This window comes from Protopterus annectens, chromosome 7.part1 (assembly GCF_019279795.1).
Source record: "Protopterus annectens isolate FY-2018-M chromosome 7.part1, PAN1.0, whole genome shotgun sequence".
Taxonomy (NCBI): domain Eukaryota; kingdom Metazoa; phylum Chordata; order Ceratodontiformes; family Protopteridae; genus Protopterus; species Protopterus annectens.
Window position 1 is genome coordinate 384,826,180 of NC_056740.1, and position 24,705 is coordinate 384,850,884.

The window sequence follows — 24,705 nt, forward strand, 5'->3', positions numbered from 1 at the left end:
AGGTGATAATATTGCAAAAAAACAAGGAACACAACTTCATCTACTAAACGTGCCATATTACACACATAAAAAAAGACCAAAGCAAGAAGAAAGGGTGAGAGAATTACTGGAGATGTAAAAAAGAAAACAGAAGCCTAGTATGCAAGTTCTGTGAATACAAACAGGCTAAGAAATTTAGGCAGTAGTAGTTAGGGAATGGGAAATGATACATAACCAAAAAATGTGAAAACAGGTGAGAGTTAATTCTTCTGGACAGATACAAATCAAATTAACATAAAAAGGAAAATCAAACAACAAATACTTGAATGAGTGTGAGTACTAAAGCATTAATAGCATCAAACTGGATGGGGGTAGGAAACAGAAGAGGCTTAGAACAAAGCATAAACACCAGTAACATACTAAGAAGGATTATTCAAGTAGCCAAAATGAAGACTGGGAACATAATGAACAGCAAAATTGGAAGGAGTACAAATAGGGCAGAGATATGAGAGAAAAACAAACCTCACTTTGACCAAAATGGGATATGAAGAGCACAGGTAGTCAAAGTAACCAAAGGAAAGAGGAGTAGGAATCACAAGAAGCAAAGGCCAGAACAAAGTTGAGGGGTGGGAATGGATGACAAATTAAGGATGCACGCAATCTGATAACTTGCTATGACTAGTTAAGCAATATAACAGCCATACAGTTGTGGGTATACTTGTTTATTTGCTTATGTAATACTAAAAAATAATAAAAAGAAAAGCATTTAAGGTAGAGATTTTCTTGTGGTCACTGTTCAGCAAAATGGGTCTTCCTTTTCATTTATTCTTTGTAAATGTAAAAACAGCTATGCATGTACCAAGCTACTAGCTGCCTCAGTAAAGACAAGACTCACAGCTCATCACTCCTGAAAGTTCAGTACCTTCTTACTCTACACTGACATGGTGTCACTACTGCTTGCAAATGACACACTGAACTGGTGGGTTACCGTTGCATCAGCCAACAAAATCAGCTCTCCTAATGTACTACTTTGTTAAAAGGAAACTAATGCTCTAGATAACAAGAAAAATACTATATAGCACATGTTTTTATATGGGAAGTCAAGCGTCTGTCTCACCTATATATCATAACTAATCCTGATTTCACCACAATGTGGACACAAATGTTGCTCTCCTTTCACAGTTGTGTGAACTTCTAGTCCAATTTCCAAAGATAATGCTTTGGTAGCAGTTTCTGAAGTATTATGAGTAACCACTACTGAATCTGCAAAAGTGGTTTCAAATCACACAAAACAAAACAAAAGAACACAGGACCCCACGTAAGTGCAAATCCAGAATACTGAGTGACATGGTTACACAAAGTCCAGTGTTCTGTTATCCCCTGAAACTATTGCTGCCACTAAATATGATAAAAGTAAAGAGCTTTTCATTACTGTTGAGCACATCTATCATCTGTCTGTGACATTAATTAGAAAAATTCTTAATGTGGAGCAGTAAGGAACATGAACTTTAAGACTCAAAATGAGGAAAATTTCTCATAATTAGGTCACTTGAGAGGTACGAGTAAGAACAACCGTGTTTCTGCTGATTATTTTCAGCTTTCCCCTGCTGTGGCTGAGATGATATGCAGCAGCTCCTAGATGTTATGCAACTGCTGTTAACATTCTGAGAGGTACACAAAAACACTGGTGCAGTCCAGTGTTCTCCATTGTTGCCAATCACCATAATGGATACTAGAAGTAGTGTATCTATCTAGAAAGAAAACTTTTACTTTCTATTCCCTGTCTTTTTTAGGCAATAACTTGTCAAAAATACTTGCAAGTGTTTTGAGGGGGAAAAATGTCAAAAGAGTTGTGTCTCTGCCACCAAAATATAAAGCTGTACCCATGGAGGTTGAAGTTTCATAAAAAAACTCTCATATTCATATGCATGGCCACCTGGTATCCCAGGCATTGTAATAGGTCATCACAGATGATTCAAAGGAAGGTGTTGTTCTGATATCTGAGTGAGCAGCAGACCAGCAAACAATATGCAATATGTGCAAAGCAGTAGAGATAGTATTCAGCAAATATAGAAAATTCATCAAAATTTATACTGCACCATATTTTACATTCACAGATGCTAAAAATCAAAACTGTGTCATAACAATGGATGTGAACATTTATACTATAAAATTATGTAACAAACAATTTAAATTTTTGAAAATGTATGCATTCATTTTGTTGACTGGCCAAGTGAAGTGGTCCTAGGAACCTTTTCAACCAAGACCTAGCACATTAAAGCCATTTATCTGCTTTACATTAAAGCCTGTAGTACAGAAGATGACTGCTTTTCTTAACTTAAATAAAGCCCCAGCAGAGCACTGAGAAGTATGTTACCTGATCATTGATTTTGCACTGAAGCTGCAGGATCTTATTCTCCATGCCGATGTTAAGTTTCTTGTAATGCTCCACAGAGCGTGCCTCAATCTTGAGTTTCTTCAGCTCTCTCTTAGCCATCATACGTCGATAACAGCATTGCAGATAGATGATTGCTGTAATTACCCTCCTAAACCAGCATCGGGACAGCCAGCCACGCACATGTTTCTGAATGATGGTGGCCTTGTGCTCGCAAAGCATCTGCAAAATCAAACAAACGCAAAAGTTAAAGACAAGAAAGCCAGTACATAAAAAAATTAAGCAAATTCTGAAGAATCTATTGCCAATAACATATAGCTCTTACAAATAACAAAGCTGTTCTTATCTGGGCAAAAAAGGGCTGATACAAGGCTTGCATAAAATTTGATAAATGTGCAATCAGGTACACAATACTGAATTATCTTCTTCCAATGCTATTCCTCAGCTATATGTGACAATGTCAAGCTTCCTCAGAAATATCAGCTGCTATGATATCTTTACAAACCTCTACTGACTCTGACAAATAACTATCTGTAAACAAAGCCCAGAGTGCACAATGATCCTCCTCAATTTACCCACAGTTTGCAAAGTATTAGACAGTTTTCAGTGCAATCCTATCACCCTTTCTTGTTTCAAACCATCTGAAGATTTGTACTACTATACAGCGTCACAGTGTTTAAAGTATGTTTTTCTACAGATGCCATACTCTGAATACTTCCTACTACATTTTCTTCATGATCTTTGTGTCTTCCATTTATTCATTTGTTTACTTCCCTTACTGGTAACCTTGCTATATTTACCGAATAAGCATTTGCTAGTTGGGTCTTACATAATTATTATGCACATCTGTTTTACTTCATCATATCTGCATGTCATTGACTAAGTATCAGCAAATTGGTTAGATATGCAAAGCTAATCACAGCAAAAAATTCTTATTTTATATTTAAGCTTTGTGAGTTTTGCCTTCTGTTCATCTCATGCTTCATAGATATTTTCAATGTTTATTTTTGTGGGTATATTATACTGATTTGTTGTGTCATGATTGAAACAAGCACTTATCCTGGTTAACAGCAGACTGAAATAAAATAATGCACACCTTCAAATGTCGTTAAGCAAGTGAAAAGCACAGATGCTAAGTTTAAAAAAAGAAGTTATGTCCTTACCATAACGTTCCATGTGGAGTGTTCATCTCGCCTTTGTTCTTACACATGGGTGTCGGAGCCGATCCTCGGCTCCGAGTCGGCCGCTTAGCAAAGCTTTGCATCTAGAAGAAGCTCGAGACCAACCTACCTCCCACAATTCCCTCTGCCTTTACCTCAGATCTAGTTTGCAAACAAGACCAGATCCAAAAATAACAAAGGTTATGAGCATAAAAGGATACATAAGTATACATAAGGATCAGACACTAGCTCAAGCCAGTAGGAACAACAGAGAGACCACTAGTGGGAGACAAATAGACCAAACTTCTAAATCTGTATGTTCTTCCAGACCTGAGGGTGGGAGGGAGGGATGTAAGAACAAAGGCGAGATGAACACTCCACATGGAACGTTATGGTAAGGACATAACTTCTTTATGTGAGAGTGTTCAATCTCGCCGTTTGTTCTTACACATGGGTAGCGTCCCTAGCTCCATTACCCTGAGTGACTCACGGAAGAACGTTCCTGAGCACAGTGGAACCAAAAGATGCTCTATCCCTGGTAGTCCTGTCAACTTTATAATGAGTGATGAATGTATGCGGTTTAGACCAAGTGGCGGCTGCACAAATAGTGTCTAATGGCAGACGAGCCGCATGAGCCAGAGATGTGGAAACTGATCTAGTAGAATGTCCTTTTGGTTTGGTGGGCAAAATCTGATTTGAAGCAGAATAAACGAAGGTTATACAATCAGTTAGCCATTTAGAAAGTGTGCGCTTCATCACTGCCATGCCCTTTTTGTTGTCCGCAAAGGCTATAAAGAGTTGGTCCGCTTTTCTATGGTCCTTAGTTCTATCCAGGTAGAATCTGAGTTGTCTATGAACATCCAAATTGTGCAGCATATATTCCAGCTTGTTGGAGTGGTTTTTGAAAAATGTAGGAAGCTCAATGGACTGATTAATGTTGTTGACCGAACAAACCTTAGGTAGGTAGGAAGGAAGGGTTGGTGCGTAATGATACCCTGTCCGGGTGAAAAATTAAATATGGCTGCTTGATGGAAAGTGCCTGAAGTTCTGATATTCGTCTGGCTGAAGTGATAGCCACTAGAAAAAGAGTCTTCCAGGACAAGAACTTTAAGGAACAAGAAGAAGCTGGTTCAAAGGGTGGTAAAATTAGTTGGGATAAGAGCAAATTTAGATTCCAAGGAGCTGTAGGTAACCTAACTGTTGGTCTGAGATGAAAGGACCCCTTCATGAAGGCTTTACAAAGCCTATGAGCCATAATGGGAGCTCCGTTTTCTCCTACGTGAAAGTTGGAAATCGCTGCCAACTGAACTTTTAAAGTGGCAGTAGAGGCTCCTTGGTGAAACAGCATGGACAGGAACTCCAAAATCTTGTTTAGAGGGGCTACTAAGGGATCCAAATGTTGTGTAGTCGCCCAGTAAACGAAGCATTTCCACTTACTGGTATAAATTTTAGTAGTGGAAGCCTTATGAGAGGTGACCAGAGTGTCCTGAACCACCGGAGAGAGAAGATCAGACCTGGCTAAGTAGGGAAGCGGAGCAGCCAAGCTGCTAACTTGAGGGATAGGAGCGACGGGTGAGGAGCTCCTGACGAATGAGTCAGTACGTCTGGTGCTGGGTCCAGAATCCAGGGCTCCCGTATTTGGTGAGCTTGAAGAAAGGGGAACCAAATCTGTTGAGGCCAGAATGGGGCAATGAGAATTATAGTCTTCTCCTGGTCCTTGGCTTTCTGAAGAAATTTCAGGATCAGTGGTATAGGAGGGAAAGCGTACAGGAGACCCGGGGGCCAATCGTGAATCAGAGCGTCCCTGGGGACATCCCCTGGAGGGGGTAAAAGGGCAAAGTAGCTTCTGCATTTGGTGTTCATAGGAGACGCAAACAGATTGCAGCAACGCTGGCCCCATTTGCGGAAAATCCTTTCCACCACTATCTGAGGGACCACTCGTGAGGTAACAGGATGGCTCTGCTCAACCTGTCCGCTATGACGTTGGATAACCCCAGGATGTGCGTTGCTATCAGAAAGCGACCCGTAGATTCTGCCCATTGCCAAATTCTCATGGCCTCTCTGCACAACTGGTAAGACTTGGTTCCTCCTTGTTTGTTTATGTACCAGACTACAGACATGTTGCCCGTCTGAACTGCAATGGTTCCTAGAGGTAGAAGGGGGAAGAAGTGTTGCAACTCTAGAAACACTGCCCTCATCTCTAAAACATTTATGTGCAGGTTGTACTCTAAACTGGACCATTCGCCTTGGACTGTTTGTCCCTGAAAGATCCCCCCCCACCCTATCAGGGAAGCGTCCGTGGTCACTGTGGCTGTTGGTTTGGGTAACACAAACGGTCGGCCGCTGAAGAAGTTGTGATTCTGTAACCACCAAGACAGGTGTGCTTTGCAGGTATTTGTAATGTGAATCTCGTGCGTCAGCGGTAACTGTTGGAACGACCATTGTGCGAACAGCAGCCATTGGAGAACTCTCATGTGTAGCCTCCCCATGGGAACTGCAATGAGGGAAGCTGACATGAGCCCTAAGACTTTCAGGACTAGATTGGCTGGGGACTTTTTGGACAAAAGCAGGAGAGATACGTGTTTTTGCAGGGAAGCTATTCTTGTGGAGGGGAGTTTTAGTAGCAAAGAACGGGTATCTAGATCTGCCCCTATAAATGAAATATGCTGCAAGGGCTGTAACGCAGATTTTTCAAAATTTATCAAAATCCCTAGCTGAACACAAAGGCTGATTGTGTAGTCCCTGGCCTCTATCAGTTGACGCTCGGTGGTGGCAGAAATGAGCCAGTCGTCCAGATATGGAAACACCCGGAATCCTAGGCGTCTCAAGTGAGACGCTACCACTGCCATGCATTTGGTGAAAACCCTGGGGGCTGAGGTTAGACCAAAGGGCAGGGCCCGAAACTGAAAGTGGCTGGCTCCCAGACGGAAGCGCAGGTGATCTCTGGACACTCTGGCCATTTTGATGTGGTAGTAGGCGTCCCTGAGATCTATTGAGCACATCCAGTCGTCCTTCTGTAAAAACGGAAGGATCGATTGAAGCGTGACCATCTGGAACTTTTCTTTCTTCACAAATGTATTGAGAGTGCTTAGGTCCAGAATTGGCCTCCAGTCCCCTGTCTTTTTTGAAACTAAAAAGAACCTTGAGTAAGTTCCGGATCCTCTTTGGTCTGCCGGGACTGGCTGGATGACTCTTTTTTCTAGCAGCTTTGAGATTTCTATAGCTGCAGGTTCTCGCAGATGGGGTGGTACATCTGGGAATCTTTTTTGTGGTAATGGGGGAAATAAAAAGGGAATTTTGTAACCTCTGGTAATAACGCTTTTTACCCAATTGTCTGAAGTAAAGTTTTGCCAGGCCTGAGGGTATAAAGCCAAGCAACCCCCGACTGCCACCAGAGTAGGACAGTCGGGCCTCCTCTCAGGAGTGCTGGAAAGGCTTCCCAGGGATGGTATCCCTGTCACCTTGGTTGTGCGGACCCCCTCTGCCGCCAGGGCGGCGTCTTCCATTTCTGCCCCCTCCTCTGCCTCTGGGGGGGGGCATCACCCTGTGTGCCTTGGAAAGAGCCCTGGGGTTTGCGAAACCACATCTTTCCACCTCGTTGCCCTTTGGGGTACGGTCTGGATGGGGTGGAAAAACGGACTCCGACAGCAGACAGAGTCTTTCCCTCCTGCTCACACCGGGTTAGGGTCTCCTTTACCTTGGGGCCAAAAAGAGTGGCACCATCAAAGGGGGCGTTAGTAAAGGAAGACTTGAAGGCTTCCGCAAAGGAGCACAGCCGCATCCAGGATTGTCTGCGAAGAGCAATCGCTGAAGCTGCAGCCCTACTCGACCCTTCGGCCGCATACGAGATGAGCCTCATGGACGAGTTCACAATAGACGTAAGGGTATTGAGCTGTGCTGTAACCTTATCCGAGACAGCAGCATCTGTATTACCCTGGAGGGTATCTCCCAACTCTGACTAGATCCCGCTGTAATTGTGTGAAGTGTGTCAAGTAGTTCAGCGATCGCATGGAAAAAGTCGCTGAACTGAAAATGCGCTTCCCATATCTGTCCATGGTCCTAGAGTCTCTGTTAGGGGGATGGACAGACGAGGAAGATTCAGACATCTCCTTTTTAGTGGCTGCGGCCACCACCATAGCGTCCACTGGAACTCCCTTAGTAAGGTATGACTTGTCCTGAGGGGCAGTTATATACTTGTTGGGTTTCCTGGGAACTGGCTCCACTGTGTCAGGTGCCTCCCATGCCCTTCGAGCAATTAACTCCATTAACTCATCAAAGGGCGGAGTGACCCAGGAGGAGGAAGGGCGAGAACCAAATGCCTTCAGCAGAACCGACTCATCCTCAGAAGGGGGTAGGGCCTGCCAATCACCTCTCTGCTTCAGGATCTCCAGGATGTCAGCAAAGGAGACATCCTCTGAGGGTGATTTTGGGGACCCTTCTGACTCATCTAAGTCAGTGTCCGATGTTAAAGATTCTTGTGGAGAATCTAAGTGCCTCCTCTTGCACAATTTTTTCCTCAGAACGTCATCGGGAGGGGCGTCCGATGAAGCCTCCGAGGAAGAAGGGGCTCCCTTTGGGAGTGGCTGAAACACTGGTGCTCTACGCTTATGTGTAGTCGTGGGTGCAGAAGTAGACAACGGACCTTTACGGGAGGGAGAAGTTGTTTCTGCTGACGTGGTTGTCTGAGAAGACAATACCTTCCTCATGAGGTCGAAGGCCCCCCGACCCCAAGCCAAGGAATCCCCCGGTTCCGAAGAACGTGGAAGTATCCCCGACGCAGAGGCCAAGGGCATCGACCCCGAGGACGGAGCCGAAGTGATCCGTGCCGAGGCACCGAGGGGGAGAGTCGGCACCGAAACATCGGTTCGACTCTTGGTCCTGGAGCCAAGGATAGATCGTCGGCTCCGCAAGTCCAGTAATGGTTCCGACAGAGTCGAGGTCAACGGTGCCGACCGAGGAAGGGACGGTTCCGGCACCAAGGGCTCCACTATCATCAGATCAACATCTCCCAGCTCCGAAAGCTGAGTAGGCCTCGGAGGAGGATCAGATGGAGATAAAGGAAGGCCTTTGAGTCTCGACACCAATTGGGAGGAGACTGAAATGAGCTTGGACAGGGCCGTGTTCTCCATTAACTTCTGCACCACATGATCTACGTCGGTGTCGGAGAGGGGCCTGGAAGATCGTGTCGAAGGAACAGAGGACAGTGCCGACCTCAAAAGGGCAGGAGGTGGAAGCTCCGTCACCGGTTCCAAGACTCGAGGCTCGGTGACAGTAAGAAGTTCGACACTCGGCCCCAAAGTCTTTGGAACCGGTGAACGAACCTTAAACGAAGAACTCGGAGCCGATGACATGGGCTCCGATGTCTTCGACTCCTTCGAGGATTTAGAAGTCTGGTCTGACTTGTCAAGAGCCTCTTGGAAGGCAGGCTTCAAAAGACCTCTATCCATAAGCTTCCTGCGTCTATCTGTCATGACCCTTCCACTAAAAGAATGACAGATAGAACAGTCTTCCTGTAGATGGAGAGGGCCAAGACAGTAGACACAGGAGCTATGGTTGTCAGTGAGAGACATCTTTTGCCCACACTGACACCTCTTAAATCCCGACTTAGCTTTTTCAGACATATCTGTAAGAAAAAACACTGTAGAATAACAAATAACACTGTCAAAATTGGTTGTAAGTCCACAGACACAGCAATAAAATTGCAAGTATCAAAATTCCTAGTCCAGTAAATAGGTGGGGTAGGCCCTAAGGTAAACTAAACTATATATACTATATATATATATATATATATATATATATATATATATATATATATATATATATATATATATATAAAGAATAGCCAAAGGATAACCAGACCACACACACACACACACACAGTAATATATGATCTCAAGGGATCAGAAGATTTTACAAGAGAAAAATAAAGAATTTAGCTTATCTTCCCAAGTTGGTCAGAGCTCTTCAAAAACGATGTGATCAGTTGCAGCGGCAAACTAGATCTGAGGTAAAGGCAGAGGGAATTGTGGGAGGTAGGTTGGTCTCGAGCTTCTTCTAGATGCAAAGCTTTGCTAAGCGGCCGACTTGGAGCCGACACCCATGTGTAAGAACAAACGGCGAGATTGAACACTCTCACGTGTGGTATTAGTTAATGAGGTTTGTTTCTAAATACTTAACAACTGTGTTTATAAATACATCCATCATTGTCATCAATACTGTGTGCACACACACACACACACACACACACACACACACACACACACACACACACACCAAGAGAGAAAGAGGAGCTTTAGAGGAAACTTGCATCTATTTGGGAGGTAAAAGCAAACTGATCATTTTTTTTAGCATCCATCTGATCAGATGGATAGTGGTGCAGAACTCCCAGAGAAAGTACAGTTGTTTAAGAACTTACCATAACAGCAGATGCTCTCCCCATTCTCTGCATGATGAATGATGCTCCAAGGAGGGAAAAAAGCAGAAGACCAAACACACCTCTCCTTCTGTTAGCAGAGACTCACAGAAGGAGTGGTAAGATTTTTCACAGGGGGTATTTAAGTCAATTATGTCCCTTAAGTCCCCTCATTTGTCCTACTCACAAAAAGCATAAGCTCCTAGTGTGAGTATGATTCTTTGACTTACTCTTCACAGATCCTTTAGCCTGGTGGTTTTTAATCTGGGGAAGATTAAACTATCACCTCCCGATTCTCACATAGAGGAACTTTCCTTTAGGGACACAGTGTTCAAAATGATGCAGCACTTTCAGTGGGAAGGTAAGCAGGTGTCAGAAGTGCAACAAAAGTACTACAATCTCATAATTAATATATATATATATATATATATATATATATATATTTATATATATATATGTCTACCTGAATTAACTGAAACTGCAAATGACTGACAACGACATACTCGACACCAAATGAACGAAAGTGAAAACACCTGAAAGTTAAAATAACCGATAGAGCACAATCCCGACAATGGAAAACAAAGCCCCGCAACTGCCTAAATAATTAGCACTGAAAGTAGCACCACAACAGTATGAGTAGATCATAACAATTAACAGCAGAACAGGTGTAAATGGGTACTTAAAGCACCAGTAGTAACGCATCAGATTGCTAATAAGGACTCCCCACGCTACCATTACCATGCTATGCACCGAAGACAATACGGCTAATCAGGAAACTGTAGGAGAGCTAGGACAGTTATACAAAACAGTAACATCTCTAAAGGGAAACGACATGTTAGTAATAGATTCATACCTCTACCACCTTGAAAGAACACGCCACAACAAAAGGTATTGGGCATGCAAGTATAAAACCCCTGACGTTTGTAGAGGCAGGGCGGTTATCACACTAACCCCAGACGGCGATGTACTTGTAAAGTCTGTAGCGCACAACCATGCTGTGGATCCTGGTGAGCTGCAGAGATACGTGGTGTGTAGCGATCTAAAGAGTAGAGCTTACTTAAGCAGGGACACACCATGTTTAATAGTGGAGGACGCACTGGCATCAACATCCCTTGATACAATTCACTCTCTTCCCCACAGATGCGCCTTATTACAGCAAGTGAATCGTATCAGATGACTCAAATGTAGTTTACGAAGTAAGGATGACTTGAACCTGTCAACAATAGACTTTACAGCGTTTCACTTAAAGTCAGGTACGTTTATACATAAAACAATGTCAAATCCTGCCACTGACACCACTGTTGTGGTGTTTACTATGGTAGATAACCTGCATAATTTGAGCCGAGCTATGATTTGGCTAATGGATGGTACATTCTTTGCAAAGGGTGTAACCATCCGACAATTATACAGTATCCATGCATTAATAAAAACAACTACACATAGCAAGGCTGTATCACTACTTTATGCCCTCATGCCAAATAAATCATTGAAAGCGTACAACTACTTGTGGCACAATGTACTATATCTGTTTTCAGTTAATGGATTGTCTGTGCAAGTGAAGTTTGTACTTTGTGACTTCGAAGTAGCGGTAATACACAGTGTAAGATTGAATATCCCTAATGCCTGTTCCAAGGGCTGTTTGTTTCACTTTAGCCAGAACGTCTGGAGAAAGGTGCAAGCATTAGGGCTAGCATCGGTCTATAATAATTCACAGGAATTCCAACTAGCTGTTAAATCGCTAATCGCTCTGGCATTTGTAAAGGAAGATGAAGTGCAGGTGACCTTTAATACATTACGAGCTTCTTTTCCCACAGAGGTGAAGGACTTGATAAAATACTTTTCCGAGTGGTATATTAATGGCAGCAGGAGACAATTTCAAACCGGGACATCTACCACTATGAGATTCCCACCACTGTTTCCCGTTACTATGTGGAATGTAAGTGAACTTAACGAATTGAATCTGCCGCAGACCCAAAACACAGTGGAGGCGTGGCATAGGAGACTTAAATGTCTCCTAGGAGACAGAGGGACAAACTTGCGATATTTGCTACTGACTTTAGTGAGGGAGCAAGACCGGGTAGACGAACTTAGGATTCATATGTCCACAGGCCATGTACAATCACTGAAGAAGAGGAAACTAATTACCAGACATGTGCAGTTTAAGACTGTATTAGAAGGTAGAGAGCAGTACACAGCTGTGGAGTTCGTGATAGCCATTGCGACGCTTTTAAAACTATGAACCGTTTTGTGTGTAGAACATATTATACTACCATTACTTTCAGCTAGTTTTGCTGAGTTTCATTTGACTTTGTGTTTAATTACACTAATATAACGTAACAGGAGTGTTACTGTCACTGGTGTGTACAGTGGAATCTACGGGGATGTGTCTATTATTACATTGTTGGTGATTTCGGTGTCGGGATTCTCACTTTTCGTAGTTATGGTTTGTCGGTGTTTTCGTGTCGGGAATATCGTTGTCATTCTTTTGCGCGGTCGGTTAATTCAAGTAGGCCCATATATATATATATATATATATGTATGTATATATATATATATATATATATATATATATATATATATATATGCATATATATAGAGAGAGAGAGAGAGGAGTCCCTAAACTTTCTGTGATGATACCTCCTTTATTGGACGTCTTACAAGATACACTTACCACAGCCTCCTTAAATACTGAATCTCAGCCTCCAGCACAAAAAGGACAGATTCTTGCAAGGGTCCTAATACACACTAATTCCACTACAAGACAGTGATGTAATTTCTGATAAATCTTAGAAACCCACCAAGCTGCTGTCATCTTCCAGTGCCCTGTCCTCTGATAAACGCACCAAAGCTATGCATAGGCACTGACAAGGATGTTTATTCTTTAGCTACACTTCCATGCCATTAACTACTAAACGGAAATGAGAAGATGTTTTTATCTATTCTGACAGGATCTTTCTTGCAGTTTTTTTTAACTGAATGGTTTGTCCATGTGACATTTTTACCCTTTGGTTTGAATCTTATCTATTATGGGAGACATTAACAAGCTTATGTGAGGCATGTCACATAGGTTCATAGATTAGTACTAGGCTAACTGCCCTTCTGGGCCATTTTAAGCCTAGCCAATTACCCCATGTGAGACTCAAACCCTGTACCTTGTGTCTGTAAGGTAAACACCTTAACCATTATGCCAACCTCCCACCCCAAATCGTAAACCATCTGCATTATCCCAATTGAATTCTGACAGCCAGATAGCTAGGCAGAAAGATTTTGACAGCCCTGAGGTATATGCCCTGAACAATAAAAATTACACCTTTGTCAGACTCCAAATGATGAAGAATCAACGGTACCTCAGGTCTATTTAGGGACAACACTGTCACCCACTAAACTTCCCAAACCATCTCTTGACCTTCATCAAGAAGGAATTTCTTTGGTACATCAGCTAGATATCACTAGATCCAGGAGTGATATTTCTCGTTCTCACCCCTTTCCAGGAATTGTTCTCAGATGCATCAGATATGACATGGGGGCTTATTCTATAGACATAAAAGTCAAAGGTGTTTGGTCATAACAAAACAGGAAAAAAAACATAAATCTGAAAGAAATGAAAGCTTTCAGCCTAATCCTTTAGTTTCTGCATTACCTTTGGAGTCCACAGCCTCTCTGAGTTCTTACAGACAACACCATTGCAATGTGTTACATCGATAGGCATGGAGGAACAAAATCCTACTGCCTCTACAGGCTTCCAATGGCTACCTATGACAACAATTCAGCACAACCTCTCCGTTCAGCAGTCTACATTGCCTCAGAGAATTTGTGTGGGGCAGTTTAAATGAGCAGATACAGGAAGACCATCACAAGTGGATGGTGAACAGAGGTCTTCCTACAGATTATCCATCAGTAGGGTACTCCAAAATATATCTCTGCCTCTACTCTCAACAGCTAGCTCAGACTGTTCTGTTCCCCACAGGCTTGTAAAATAGATGCCATGTCTTTCTCATGTAATGGGAAATTCATGCAGGATTTCCCTCCTCTTCCTCTAATTCTAACTGTACTGCTCAAAATCCAAAAGGACTAATCAAAAATCTTGTAGTGATCCTCTTCTGGCTCAGTCAGCACTGGTTTCATCTTCTCTTTCACCTAGTCAAGGGCAATCACCACAAGTTACTTCAAAGAATGTACCTCCGTACACAGCACAACTGATCTTTCATTCAACCAAACCTACAAACCCCTAAACCTGACACTGGCTGATTGGATTATGATTCCATTCAGGCACCCTTTCGCTGAGGATATGTTACAGATCTTACAGGATATGAAAATCTTTTAGTTATGTACTCACCATAACTTCAGATGTTTGGGATCCATCTCGCCTACATTCTGACTGATGGGTTCGGAGCCGATCCCTCGGCTCCGACTCGGCACGCTTATGCCAAAGAGCGAAGTCTCTTATTGGCTGAGCTTATTATATCCCAGGATGCACCACTACCATTCCCCCAGATCTAGTTTGTCCGCATACATGCACACATGCATACCCTGCTTATATAACATCGTCAGATGAAACAAGATAAAACAGTAGAACTCAAAACCGTTCAATCTCTTCTGATCTCCAAGGCAGGGGGAAGGAGGGTGGGTATTAGGAATGTAGGCGAGATGGATCCCAAACATCTGAAGTTATGGTGAGTACATAACTAAAAGATGTTATGTGATCCTATCTCGCCTACATTCTGACTGATGGGACAGCGTCCCTAGCACCTGAATCCTGGGTGGCTCACTGGAAAACACTCCTGAGTACCGTGGAACCAAATGATGCTCGTCCTTTAGATGCCACATCCAATTTGTAGTGGGAAATGAAAGTGTGCGGATTGGACCAAGTAGCCGCAGCACAGATTTCCGATATAGCGAGCTTGGAATGAAAAGCTATAGAAGTAGCCATAGCTCTGGTAGAATGAGCCTTGATAGAAGTTGTAAGTTGCTTATTTAAAGAAGAATAAGCCTGAGTTATGCAATCTCTGATCCATTTTGAGATAGTAGCTTTTGTGATGGTTTGGCCCAGTTTATTATCTGAGAAGGACACAAACAACTGGTCTGACTTACGAAGTTGCTGAGTCCTGTCTAAATAGAAGCGTAATTGCCTGTGAACATCCAATTTATGAAGAGTGTATTCTGCTTCATTGGAGAATTTTGGGAAGAAAACTGGTAGCTCTAGAGATTGTTGTAGGCAGAAACTAGAACAGACCTTTGGGACAAAGGATGGATTAGGCCTAAGTGATACTCTATCCTTGTGGAAAATCAAGTACGGTGGCTTAATAGACAGGGCTTGAAGCTCTGAAACTCTTCTTGCAGAAGTAATTGCAACTAAGAAGGCAGTTTTCCAAGACAGATATTTTAACTCGCATGTAGCAGCCGGTTCGCAACGGGCAGATGTTAATGCGCCAAGCACCAAATCAAGATCCCACGGAGGTGCAGGATGAAAAATTGGGGTCTTAATAGGCTCGCACCTTTAATGAAAGTTTTGCATAGTCTGCTGCTCATCAAAGGAGGATCCATGGATTCGTGGAATTTAGAGATAGCCGCAAGTTGGACTTTAATAGTTGAGACAGAAGATCCCTGATTAAACAGGGATGTTAAGAATTTCAAGACCTCTGGGACAGGAGCAGTGATAGGGTCTAAGCCCTTGAGTTGAGCTCCAGATAGCAAACCTCTTCCACTTACTAAGGTACAATTTGTTAGTGGTGGGTTTGTGGGCCGAAGATAAAATGTGAACAACTTCCGGGTCTAGTGTGTGCCTTCTAACTAAAGTCGGAAGCGGAGGAGCCAAGCTGTCAATTTCAAAGATTGAAGGGACTGATGCCGATGTCCCGACTGATGGATTAACAAGTCCGGAATTAGGTCTAAAGTCCACGGATCGTCCACTGCATGCTTCTTCAGGTAGGGAAACCATACCTGACGAGGCCAGTATGGGGCAATCAGTATCATTGAAGACCCCAGTTGAGAAGCTTTTTGAATAACTCTGGGAAGAAGCGGAATTGGAGGAAAGGCATAAAGTAGCCCTGTTGGCCAAGGTTGTGCTAGAGCATCCATGGCTGGTACTCCCTGATGTGGGATCAAGGAGAAGAACCTTTGGCACTTGGTGTTTAGTGGAGTTGCAAATAGGTCGCAGCACGGCGTCCCCATCTCCTGAAAACCTGAGCTGCTACTGTGTGGTTTAGAGACCACTCGTGAGGAGAGAGAATTGTCCTGCTCAATTTGTCTGCCAATATATTTGACTTTCCGGGATGTGGGTCGCTACCAAGAAGCGGTTGGTAGCTACAGCCCATTCCCACACTCTCATGGCCTCTCTGCAAAGGGGGTATGATCTGGTCCCTCCTTGTTTGTTCAGATACCAAACCACCGACATGTTGTCTGTGTGGATGGCGATGATGCCCTGATGAAGAAACTTGTGTAAGGCTTGTAGGGATAGAAGTACAGCCCTCATCTCCAACACATTGATGTGGAGAAGAGCTTCGTCTGGAAGCCAGGAGCCCTGAACTAGCCTGCCCAGACAATGCCCCCCACCCTATCTGGGAGGCATCTGTCGTCAGGGTAACCACTGGAGAGGGGAGAACAAAGGGTTTTCCTTGATTCAAATTTGATGTCTGAAGCCACCAGCGAAGGTCCCTTTTGCATATTTCCGTAATCATGATGTGATGATTGAGGGGAAGATCCTGAAAGGACCATTGAGTTGACAAGAGCCACTGAAGAATCCTCATGTGTAATCTTGCCAGAGGAACTAAAAGAACCGTGGCAGACATTGAGCCTAAAACTTGTAGAACCATCCTGGCTGGGGCTTTGGATCTCGAGATCAGAGCTTGAACTTGGCCCTGTAAAGTTTGGATCCTTTCGGCAGGAAGAAAGACGCCAAGATCAATCTTGAGTCTATCTCTGCTCCTATAAACTTTATGCGTTGAGAGGGCAGCAAGACAGATTTTGACCAATTGAATGTAATCCCCAGGAAATACCCAGGAGATGGTGGCTTTGAGGTTGTCCATTAGTAGATGCCTGGTGGTGGCAGTCAGGAGCCAGTCGTCGAGATAGGGAAACACTTGGAATCCAAGACTTCTCAGGTGAGCCGTCACTACTGCCAAACACTTGGTGAACACCCTGGGGGCTGTGGTGAGACCAAAGGGCAGAGCGCAAAATTGGTAATGACTGACTCCCAGGCTGAAGCGCAGATACCTCCTGGACGCCTGATGTATCGGTATGTGATAATAGGCGTCCTTGAGGTCTATGGAGCACATCCAAACATCCTTCTCCAACAATGGGAGAATGGATTGTAACGTGACCATTCGAATTTGGATTTCGTGATGGATTGGTTCAGTCTGCTGAGATCCAATATTGGTCTCAGGTCCCCTGTCTTTTCGGCACTAAAAGAACCTGGAGTAATTTCCTGATCCGATCTGGTCTGTGGGGACCGGTTGGATGACTCCTTTTCTAGCAGCTTTAAAGCTTCTGCGGCTGCCATTTCCCTTTGACTGGGTGGTGGGTCCGGGATTCTTTTGGACGGTGGGGAGTATGTGAATGGGATGGTGTAACCTCCGGCAATGATCCGGGCACCCATCTGTCCTGAGTGATTGACTCCCAGGCTTTTAGGTGCTTGGCAACGACACCCGACTGGCTCCGGAGCAGCACAGCCGGGCAATCCCTCATGACGTGTGGGAGGCTGAAGAGCCACGAAAGGACTCGCGGTCTCCAGAATTGCGGGGCCCTCTGCCGCCTCTGGGTCGGCGTCTGCCTGCAAAATTTCCCCGTCCTCTGCCTCTGGTAAGGGAATCTTCCTGCTGTTGGGAGAAAAACTTGCGAGACTTGCGGAACCACATTTTCCCACCTCCTTTAGCCTTGGGGTAAGGCCGAAAGGGAGTGGAATAACGGCACCTACGGCAGATAAAGTTTTTCCCTCTTGCTCACAGCGGGTAAGGGTGTCTTTAACCTTGGGTCCAAACAATGAGGACCCATCAAAGGGAGCGTCGGCGAAGGAAGACTTGAAGGCCTCCGCAAACTGACACAAGCGGAGCCAGGCTTGTCTCCGTAGAGCCACGCCTGTGCCTGCCGCTCTACCCGCCCCTTCGGCCGCATAGGAAATGAGCCTCATGGACGAGTTAGAAATTGATGTAAGGATAGCCAACTGAGAGCTAACCGACTGGGCTAGCTGCTCAGGTAGGTTACCCGCGAGGGAATCTGACAACTCCTTGACCAGATCCCTCTGAAGCCTGGTAAAATGTGCCAAATAATTCAGAGACCTTAAAGTAAAGGCCGCTGAAGTCAGGGTGCGCTTCCCGTACCTGTCCATACTCCTAGACTCCTTATTAGGAGGATGGACGGACGTTGAAGCCTCTGCCACGTCCTGTTGTGTAGCAGATGCCACCACCATGGCATCTACAGCCACGCCTTTAGTGAGGAACTCCTTCTCAGGGGGAGCAGACAAAAATTTATTTGGACGAGAAGGGACTGGTTCCACGGTATCTGGATGTTCCACGCCCTTCGACAAACTAAATCCAGAAGCTCGTCAAGGGCGGAGACACCCAGGAGGCGGAGGGCTGAGCCCCAAAGGCCTTGAGGAGCACTGACTCGCCAGCAGAGGGGTTTGGATATCCAGCCGCCTTGTTGTTTGAGGATCTCTAAGATGTCTGCAAATGAGACATCATCCGAGGACGACTGGGACCCTCTGCATCATCCAGATCAGTGTCTGATGTAATAGACTCGGGGAGTCCACGTGCTTCCTCTTGCACGATCTCTTCCTTGGGGTTCCTCCAAGACCACTCGAAGAACCCTCAGGAGGAGGGAACCCCCACTGGGGTAACCTCAGGCCCCGGGCTCCGCTGACTACGGACAGGGAACTGCCAAAGACCCAGTCTCCACGCCCAGGAAGGTGCCGGTAAAGCCGGAGAGATGGTCAAGAGGACTTGGCCAAGGCACTCCTCATGGCTCTGAAAGCCGGACCCCAGAATCCTGGGAGTGTCCGATCCCGAGCCGTGATAGCCGACGGAAGTCCCGCAGCCGGGCACCGAGGGGAGGCTCGGAACCGAAAGCATAGGTCCCAAACATCACCCCGGGTCCAGCTGAAGAAGTCCGCACCAAACTCGGACCCGAAGGCCGGGTTGGAGTAAGGGTCGGAGCCGACCCTGAGATCTCCACCGGCTCCAACAGCACCTGCTCCGACGGAGCCGAAGCGGTCGGAGGAGGAATGGCAATGGGGTGGGTCAAGGTCATCGGCTCCGAAGCCAACTGGGTCGGAACCGAAACAAATTTTTGGAAGACTGGGGACTGGAACAGTCTTTGGAGCACCCTGTCTATATCAGAATCTGACATCCTCGAAGACCGAGAGGAAACAGAACGGGTTCGAGACGGCCTCTCCAACGGCCCCAAAGGGCTAGGGGACCGGCTCCGAGGCGACTCGATGAGTATCGGCGCCGAGGGAATACACATACCAGATTCCATCGGTGCCGAGGTGGACTTCGGCGCCGAGGAGGAAGTGTCTGAGCGGGCAACCTTTGTCGGCTCCGAGAGCAGTGGAGCCGCGAAGGTGACCCGCCTCGATGCCCCAGCCATCGGCTCCGAAGCCAGAGGAGTCGATACTGGTGGCATCGAGGCAGACCGTTCAACCTCGGCTCCAAGTCCTTGGAGCCGAAGGAGAGGCCTGCCTATGTTTCTTAGCTGTCGGATCCGACGGACTGGTCGGAACCGACGCTTTTCTTTTTGGCCAGAGAAGGAGAGGACGCCAAAGCTTCTTCGAAAGAAGGTTTAATTAATCCCTTAAGAATTAATTTATTTTTCCTCTCCTGGAGGACCCTTGAGGAAAAAGCGTGACATACGCTACATGATTCCTGTAAATGTTTTGCCCCTAAGCAATACACACAGAGCGAAAGTGATCGTCCGTGATGGACATTTTGAAACTACATTTTACACATTTTTAAAGCCCGAAGGCCTAGGATTCTGAGACATTATGGGGGGAATTTCAGTAATCTGACTGGAAGAAATACAATTACTGGTGACACCCCTAAGTATAGGCTTACAGTTATCACTCGCAAATGACAGGGGCTTAGAAACCCTGTAAGAACAGACAGCTACCAAAAGCTTTAAAGCCTTTTACTATATATAAAATATAGAAGGGTTGATTAACCGGAAAGGCCCTAGATGAAGGGGGGCCTAGCAAACACAACCCAGTCACACAACAAATTTCCACAACAAATTCAAAACAACCACACAACAATGTAAGAATAGCTGTTAAAACAGCTTTTTTTGGGAGAAAACAGCAAAACTGACAGAAAAGTTAGTCAAAAAATAACTACTCAGCTCAGCCAGCTCGAGACCACGTCTTCGCAGGTTAGCGGCAAACGAGATCTGGGGGAATGGTAGTGGTGCATCCTGGGATATAATAAGCTCAGCCAATAAGAGACTTCGCTCTTTGGCATAAGCGTGCCGAGTCGGAGCCGAGGGATCGGCTCCGAACCCATCAGTCAGAATGTAGGCGAGATAGGATCACATAACATCTTATATTTCTAAATGGAAGAGTTTCTATTTGGTTCCAAAAGAAAAAAAACATGACTCTTACCAAATGGGTATTACTTTTTTTTTTTTTTTTTTTGTGTGCGCTGCTCAAAACAGGGCAAGCATATTATTTTATAGGAGTACATTTGTCAGCAATTTCTGCACAACTACCTTTAGACCCACCTCTTTCTGCATACTTTCAGGTCAAACAGTTTTTGAAAGGTGTCCTTCACATACGGCTACCAAGAAGATAATAATTCCCTTCCTTGGGACCTGAACTATATTGTAGAAAATCAAACTCTCTCACCCTTTGACCTTGCCTCCTCTTCCCCTTTAAAATTTTATAATTAGAACACAGTTTTATTGGTAGTACTTACCTCTCAGCTAAGAAATTCTCAGAGCTGCAAGCCCTTATTGCATCTCCTCCTTTTTTCACTTTTCACAAAGATAAGGTAACTCTCAGAACAAACTCTTCTTTCATGCCTAAAGTGGTCAGTGAACTATTTTTAAACCAGTCTATCAACCTACCTACCATATTCCTTCTCCTCAAAATAAAGGAGAAAGGATTTTTCATTCTTTAAATGTTCATTGGCAGCTCGGGTTCTGATGCTTGATAAGACAAAACCTATCAGGAAGTATGGTCATGTTTTATTTCCTTACAGGACAAAAAGTTGGGTTACCATGACTCAGACTATAACTAGACAGATTTACTTGGCTATTTCCTTTTGCTATTCTGTCTATGGAAAAAGATATTCCTGGTCACATAAAAGCCCACTCTACCAAAGCTGTTACTTCTTCAGGCTAATTTTTTCAAAGGTCTGGATACAAGATCCATTTCAGAGGCAACCACTTTGGCTTCCATTTACAGGTTTATTAAGCATTACCACATTGATGCTTTCTCCAGGTCTTTAGTTTGTTTCACTAGATATATCCCCTTTATGGAAATCTGGATTCCAGCTCAGATACGCAGTCATCCCCCAACTATTTCTAGAAAGTTTTGGAAATCTTCCCAGATGTAATTAATACTGCAACCGTGATCAAGGAAGGACATAGTAGAGTTGTGTTAAGAACTTACAATTGCAGTAGATGTCAAACTAGATTAGCGTTACAGTATTAGCACCCTCCCCCCATTTCCTTTTTATTTTGGCCAAGGTGGGCTTCACATTCCTTTCCACTACTTTAGCTATCTTGTATTTCTGTTCCGTTCCTCTTAATCTTTTTGTCTTATTAACTTGCAAGTCTGGGGCAAGAAAGTCCTAAGTTTTTTTGTGCCCATACTTACCTTATGTATCAATTTAAATTATTGTGCTTTGGGCATGCATTGGATGTACAGCATGAGAGGAAGGTGCCCATGCTTTGATATTTTGGCCAGGAACCCAGTATCCCTGGCAGGATTTCCCCCACAGGTAATAAGTACAACAGTGATCAAAGGAGGACACCTGGAAGACAGCAAGTGGGGTACCTCTGTATGAAAGGCATAAAAATGCAAAACGAAAGGTTTTAGTTTAACAGTGGGCAAAGACATGGAGACAATCCTAAACAGATGGATGGCAGCACTTTTACAGAGCATCAACCTTCAGGACAGTGACCAGCACAGGTTCATGGATATAAGGAGCCACCAGTCAGGAAGTACCAACAGCCAGTCTACATGGACTTCATGAAGGCCTATGACTTGTTCACAAACATGAGTCTGACAGGAAAACTGAAAAGGGTTACAGTCAGGCCCAAGACTAAGCAAGGGGATAGTGGCATGAATGAAAAGTCGAATAACAAGTCTAGGAAAAGGAACAATATTAGGAAAGTGACTGAAGTACAACAGGGATCTGCCCTAACTCCAGTATTCTTTAGTGTGACTATTTTACACACATCTGAGGAACCTGAGATGATTAGTGCAGCTCTGAAGGATGGCAGGAGAGGGAGAACAATCTAACAAAGACTATAGAATGGCTGAACAAGTGAGCAGAAAGGTGGAAGCAGAGGTTCAAAGCAATGTGACTAAGTGCTGGAACTGGGCAACAACAACCATATTGTAAAGCGTGAAGAAAAGAGAGTAGAACTGAGAAGAAAAGAGCAGGAAAATTACTTGGGGGTGTTGATAACACCCAGGTTGGCCCTCCAAGAACACAGAGTGCAGTGGTAAAGGCAAACAGAATACTGGACTGCAATCTCCACGGGGCTAGATTCCAGAAGCAAACAGCTAATGCTTTAAATCTACACATCTTTATTCAGACTGCACCTTAAGTATTACATGTGGTTATACAGACCATAAATGGATGGGGACATCAGGTTACTAGGAGGAATACAGAAAAAAGCTACTAGAAAAATATGTGGGATGAAGGGGAATAATATGACCAAACACCTGAGCTCTTCTTACTTGAGTCCAGTCAGTAGGACATCATATAAGACTCAATACTTGTGCGAAAGATGATGTAGGGGAGCTGTGAAGGGGTCATTCTGAACATAATGAAAGATGGGAAAGGAGGCAGTTCAGGCAACACACTGCAGAATCTTTAAAAGTACTTTCTCATATAAAAAGTTGTGGACCCATGGAATGGATTAGTGGAATGAATGATGGAGATGGAGTCCAGAAAGGTATTCAAAAAGGCACAGAGCTGGTGAAAAACAAGTATGGGGGAATGTAGAAGGTTAAAACTCTTATAAAGACAGACTAGATACACTTTTAGTCTCTCCTTGAGTCATTAAGCAAATGTAAATATGTACGGAAAAGACAGCACTTTATTATCAACAGAACACATCTTTTAAACTCCACCTCAGAAGATGTAAAGGTGATGGCAACTTACCGGCGGAGGCCATAAAGTGTAATCATTCAAAAAGATGTCTAAATGGCTAGTTTCAGTGGCTAAAGTGTTAAAGTTGCAATGATAATAATAAAGCCAACATTTCAGCACATAAATTTAAAAGGTGGTTAACTCATTCCCCCATCCCAGAAAAGGGGCTTCTGTGTAAGCAAATTTAGCAAGTCTCTCTGAATCTGTCCTTCACAGGTTCATAGATTATTACTAGGCTAACTGCCCTTGTGGGCCATTTTAAACCTAGCCAGTTACTCCAAGTGAGAATCAAATCCTGCACCTTGTGTCAGCAAGGTAAACACCCTAACCATTAGCCCAACCTCCGAAAGCTTCCAAAAATGCACCTAAATGTTCTAGAACTTGCTTCTCCATTTACTGCTAAAGTCAGTCACTCATTACCACCCTCCCATATCCCAAATGTACCACTGTCATGGACTACACATAGGAAACTTCTCTTATATTTCTTTACTCTTCCTCTTAGCCTTAAATTCTTAGGCATGGAGTAGAAGAGAATAGTGTGGCTGGTATTAGCTTCTGTCTGAGCAGACAAAAAATCCTTAATCAAGTCATTCCTTCAGACCCCTCCTCCAATTTCTTTCTTCTCCTTATCTTTACAATGCTTAATATATATCAATCTCAGTTCACAATGCCCCCAAGAAATATCCCTTTCTTCCATGTTGTGGCAACTTGGCAACAAAGAAAACATTTTTCTCATTGGCTCTATCAAGTACTACAGAAAAAAGAAGAAAAAAAGCACATGAAGTGAAATACCTTAGCCCTTCCTACTCAACCAACAATTTCTGACATTACTTCTAGCTCAAGGATCTTCTGTGTATGCCTCATACATATACATCCTACTTAACTTGTAACTGGAAGATTGTAGAAGTATTTATCTTTAAAAAGACAAAGTATCACAAGAGTGTATGAGAACCAGATTTGGTTGTTTGACATTTTAATCTCTGAAGATAGCACTTAACATACAGACTTATTTACTCAGCCTAAACTGGCGCTATACATTTTTCTTGACTACTCTGCAATCTGCCCCAAATTTTATTGCACAACCGGGAAGCACAGTACTAATTGTACTTGTTAACTAACAGAACAAAAAGGCCACTGGTGGAAAGTGCGGACATCGTTTTCATCAGCAAAGGACAGACGTGACCTTTTTTTTTTTTTTAAAGCAAGAGTACCTACATCTGTGTCATCAAATGCTACAAACAAGTAGAAGCACAGATATGGCTAACAAAAGGGAAGACAATGTCTAAGCTTGGAGTAACCTCTGAAAGTACTTGAGAAAGGTACAACTGAGGTTATACTCAAATATATCAGTGAGGCAAAAGTAGAACCATTTGGGGAAAGCACTATGCAGTACAAATTACAGATAGTGAAGAAACACCTCATAAGCCACACTAATGAATGCCAACTAAA

At 44.0% G+C, this 24,705-nt stretch overlaps 1 protein-coding gene across 14 annotated transcripts in view; it reads right to left on the minus strand.

Annotated features, from left to right (window-relative positions):
* The window catches only part of MYO5A (myosin VA), a 4,204,798-nt gene that overhangs the window by 1,136,065 nt on the left and 3,044,028 nt on the right, over nt 1-24,705 (minus strand). For all 14 annotated transcript variants that reach the window (XM_044078829.1, XM_044078834.1, XM_044078828.1 and 11 more), the window contains one exon: nt 2,357-2,596. In XM_044078829.1, the coding sequence (XP_043934764.1) occupies nt 2,357-2,596 (240 nt within the window). The remainder of the gene's footprint in view (nt 1-2,356; nt 2,597-24,705) is intronic.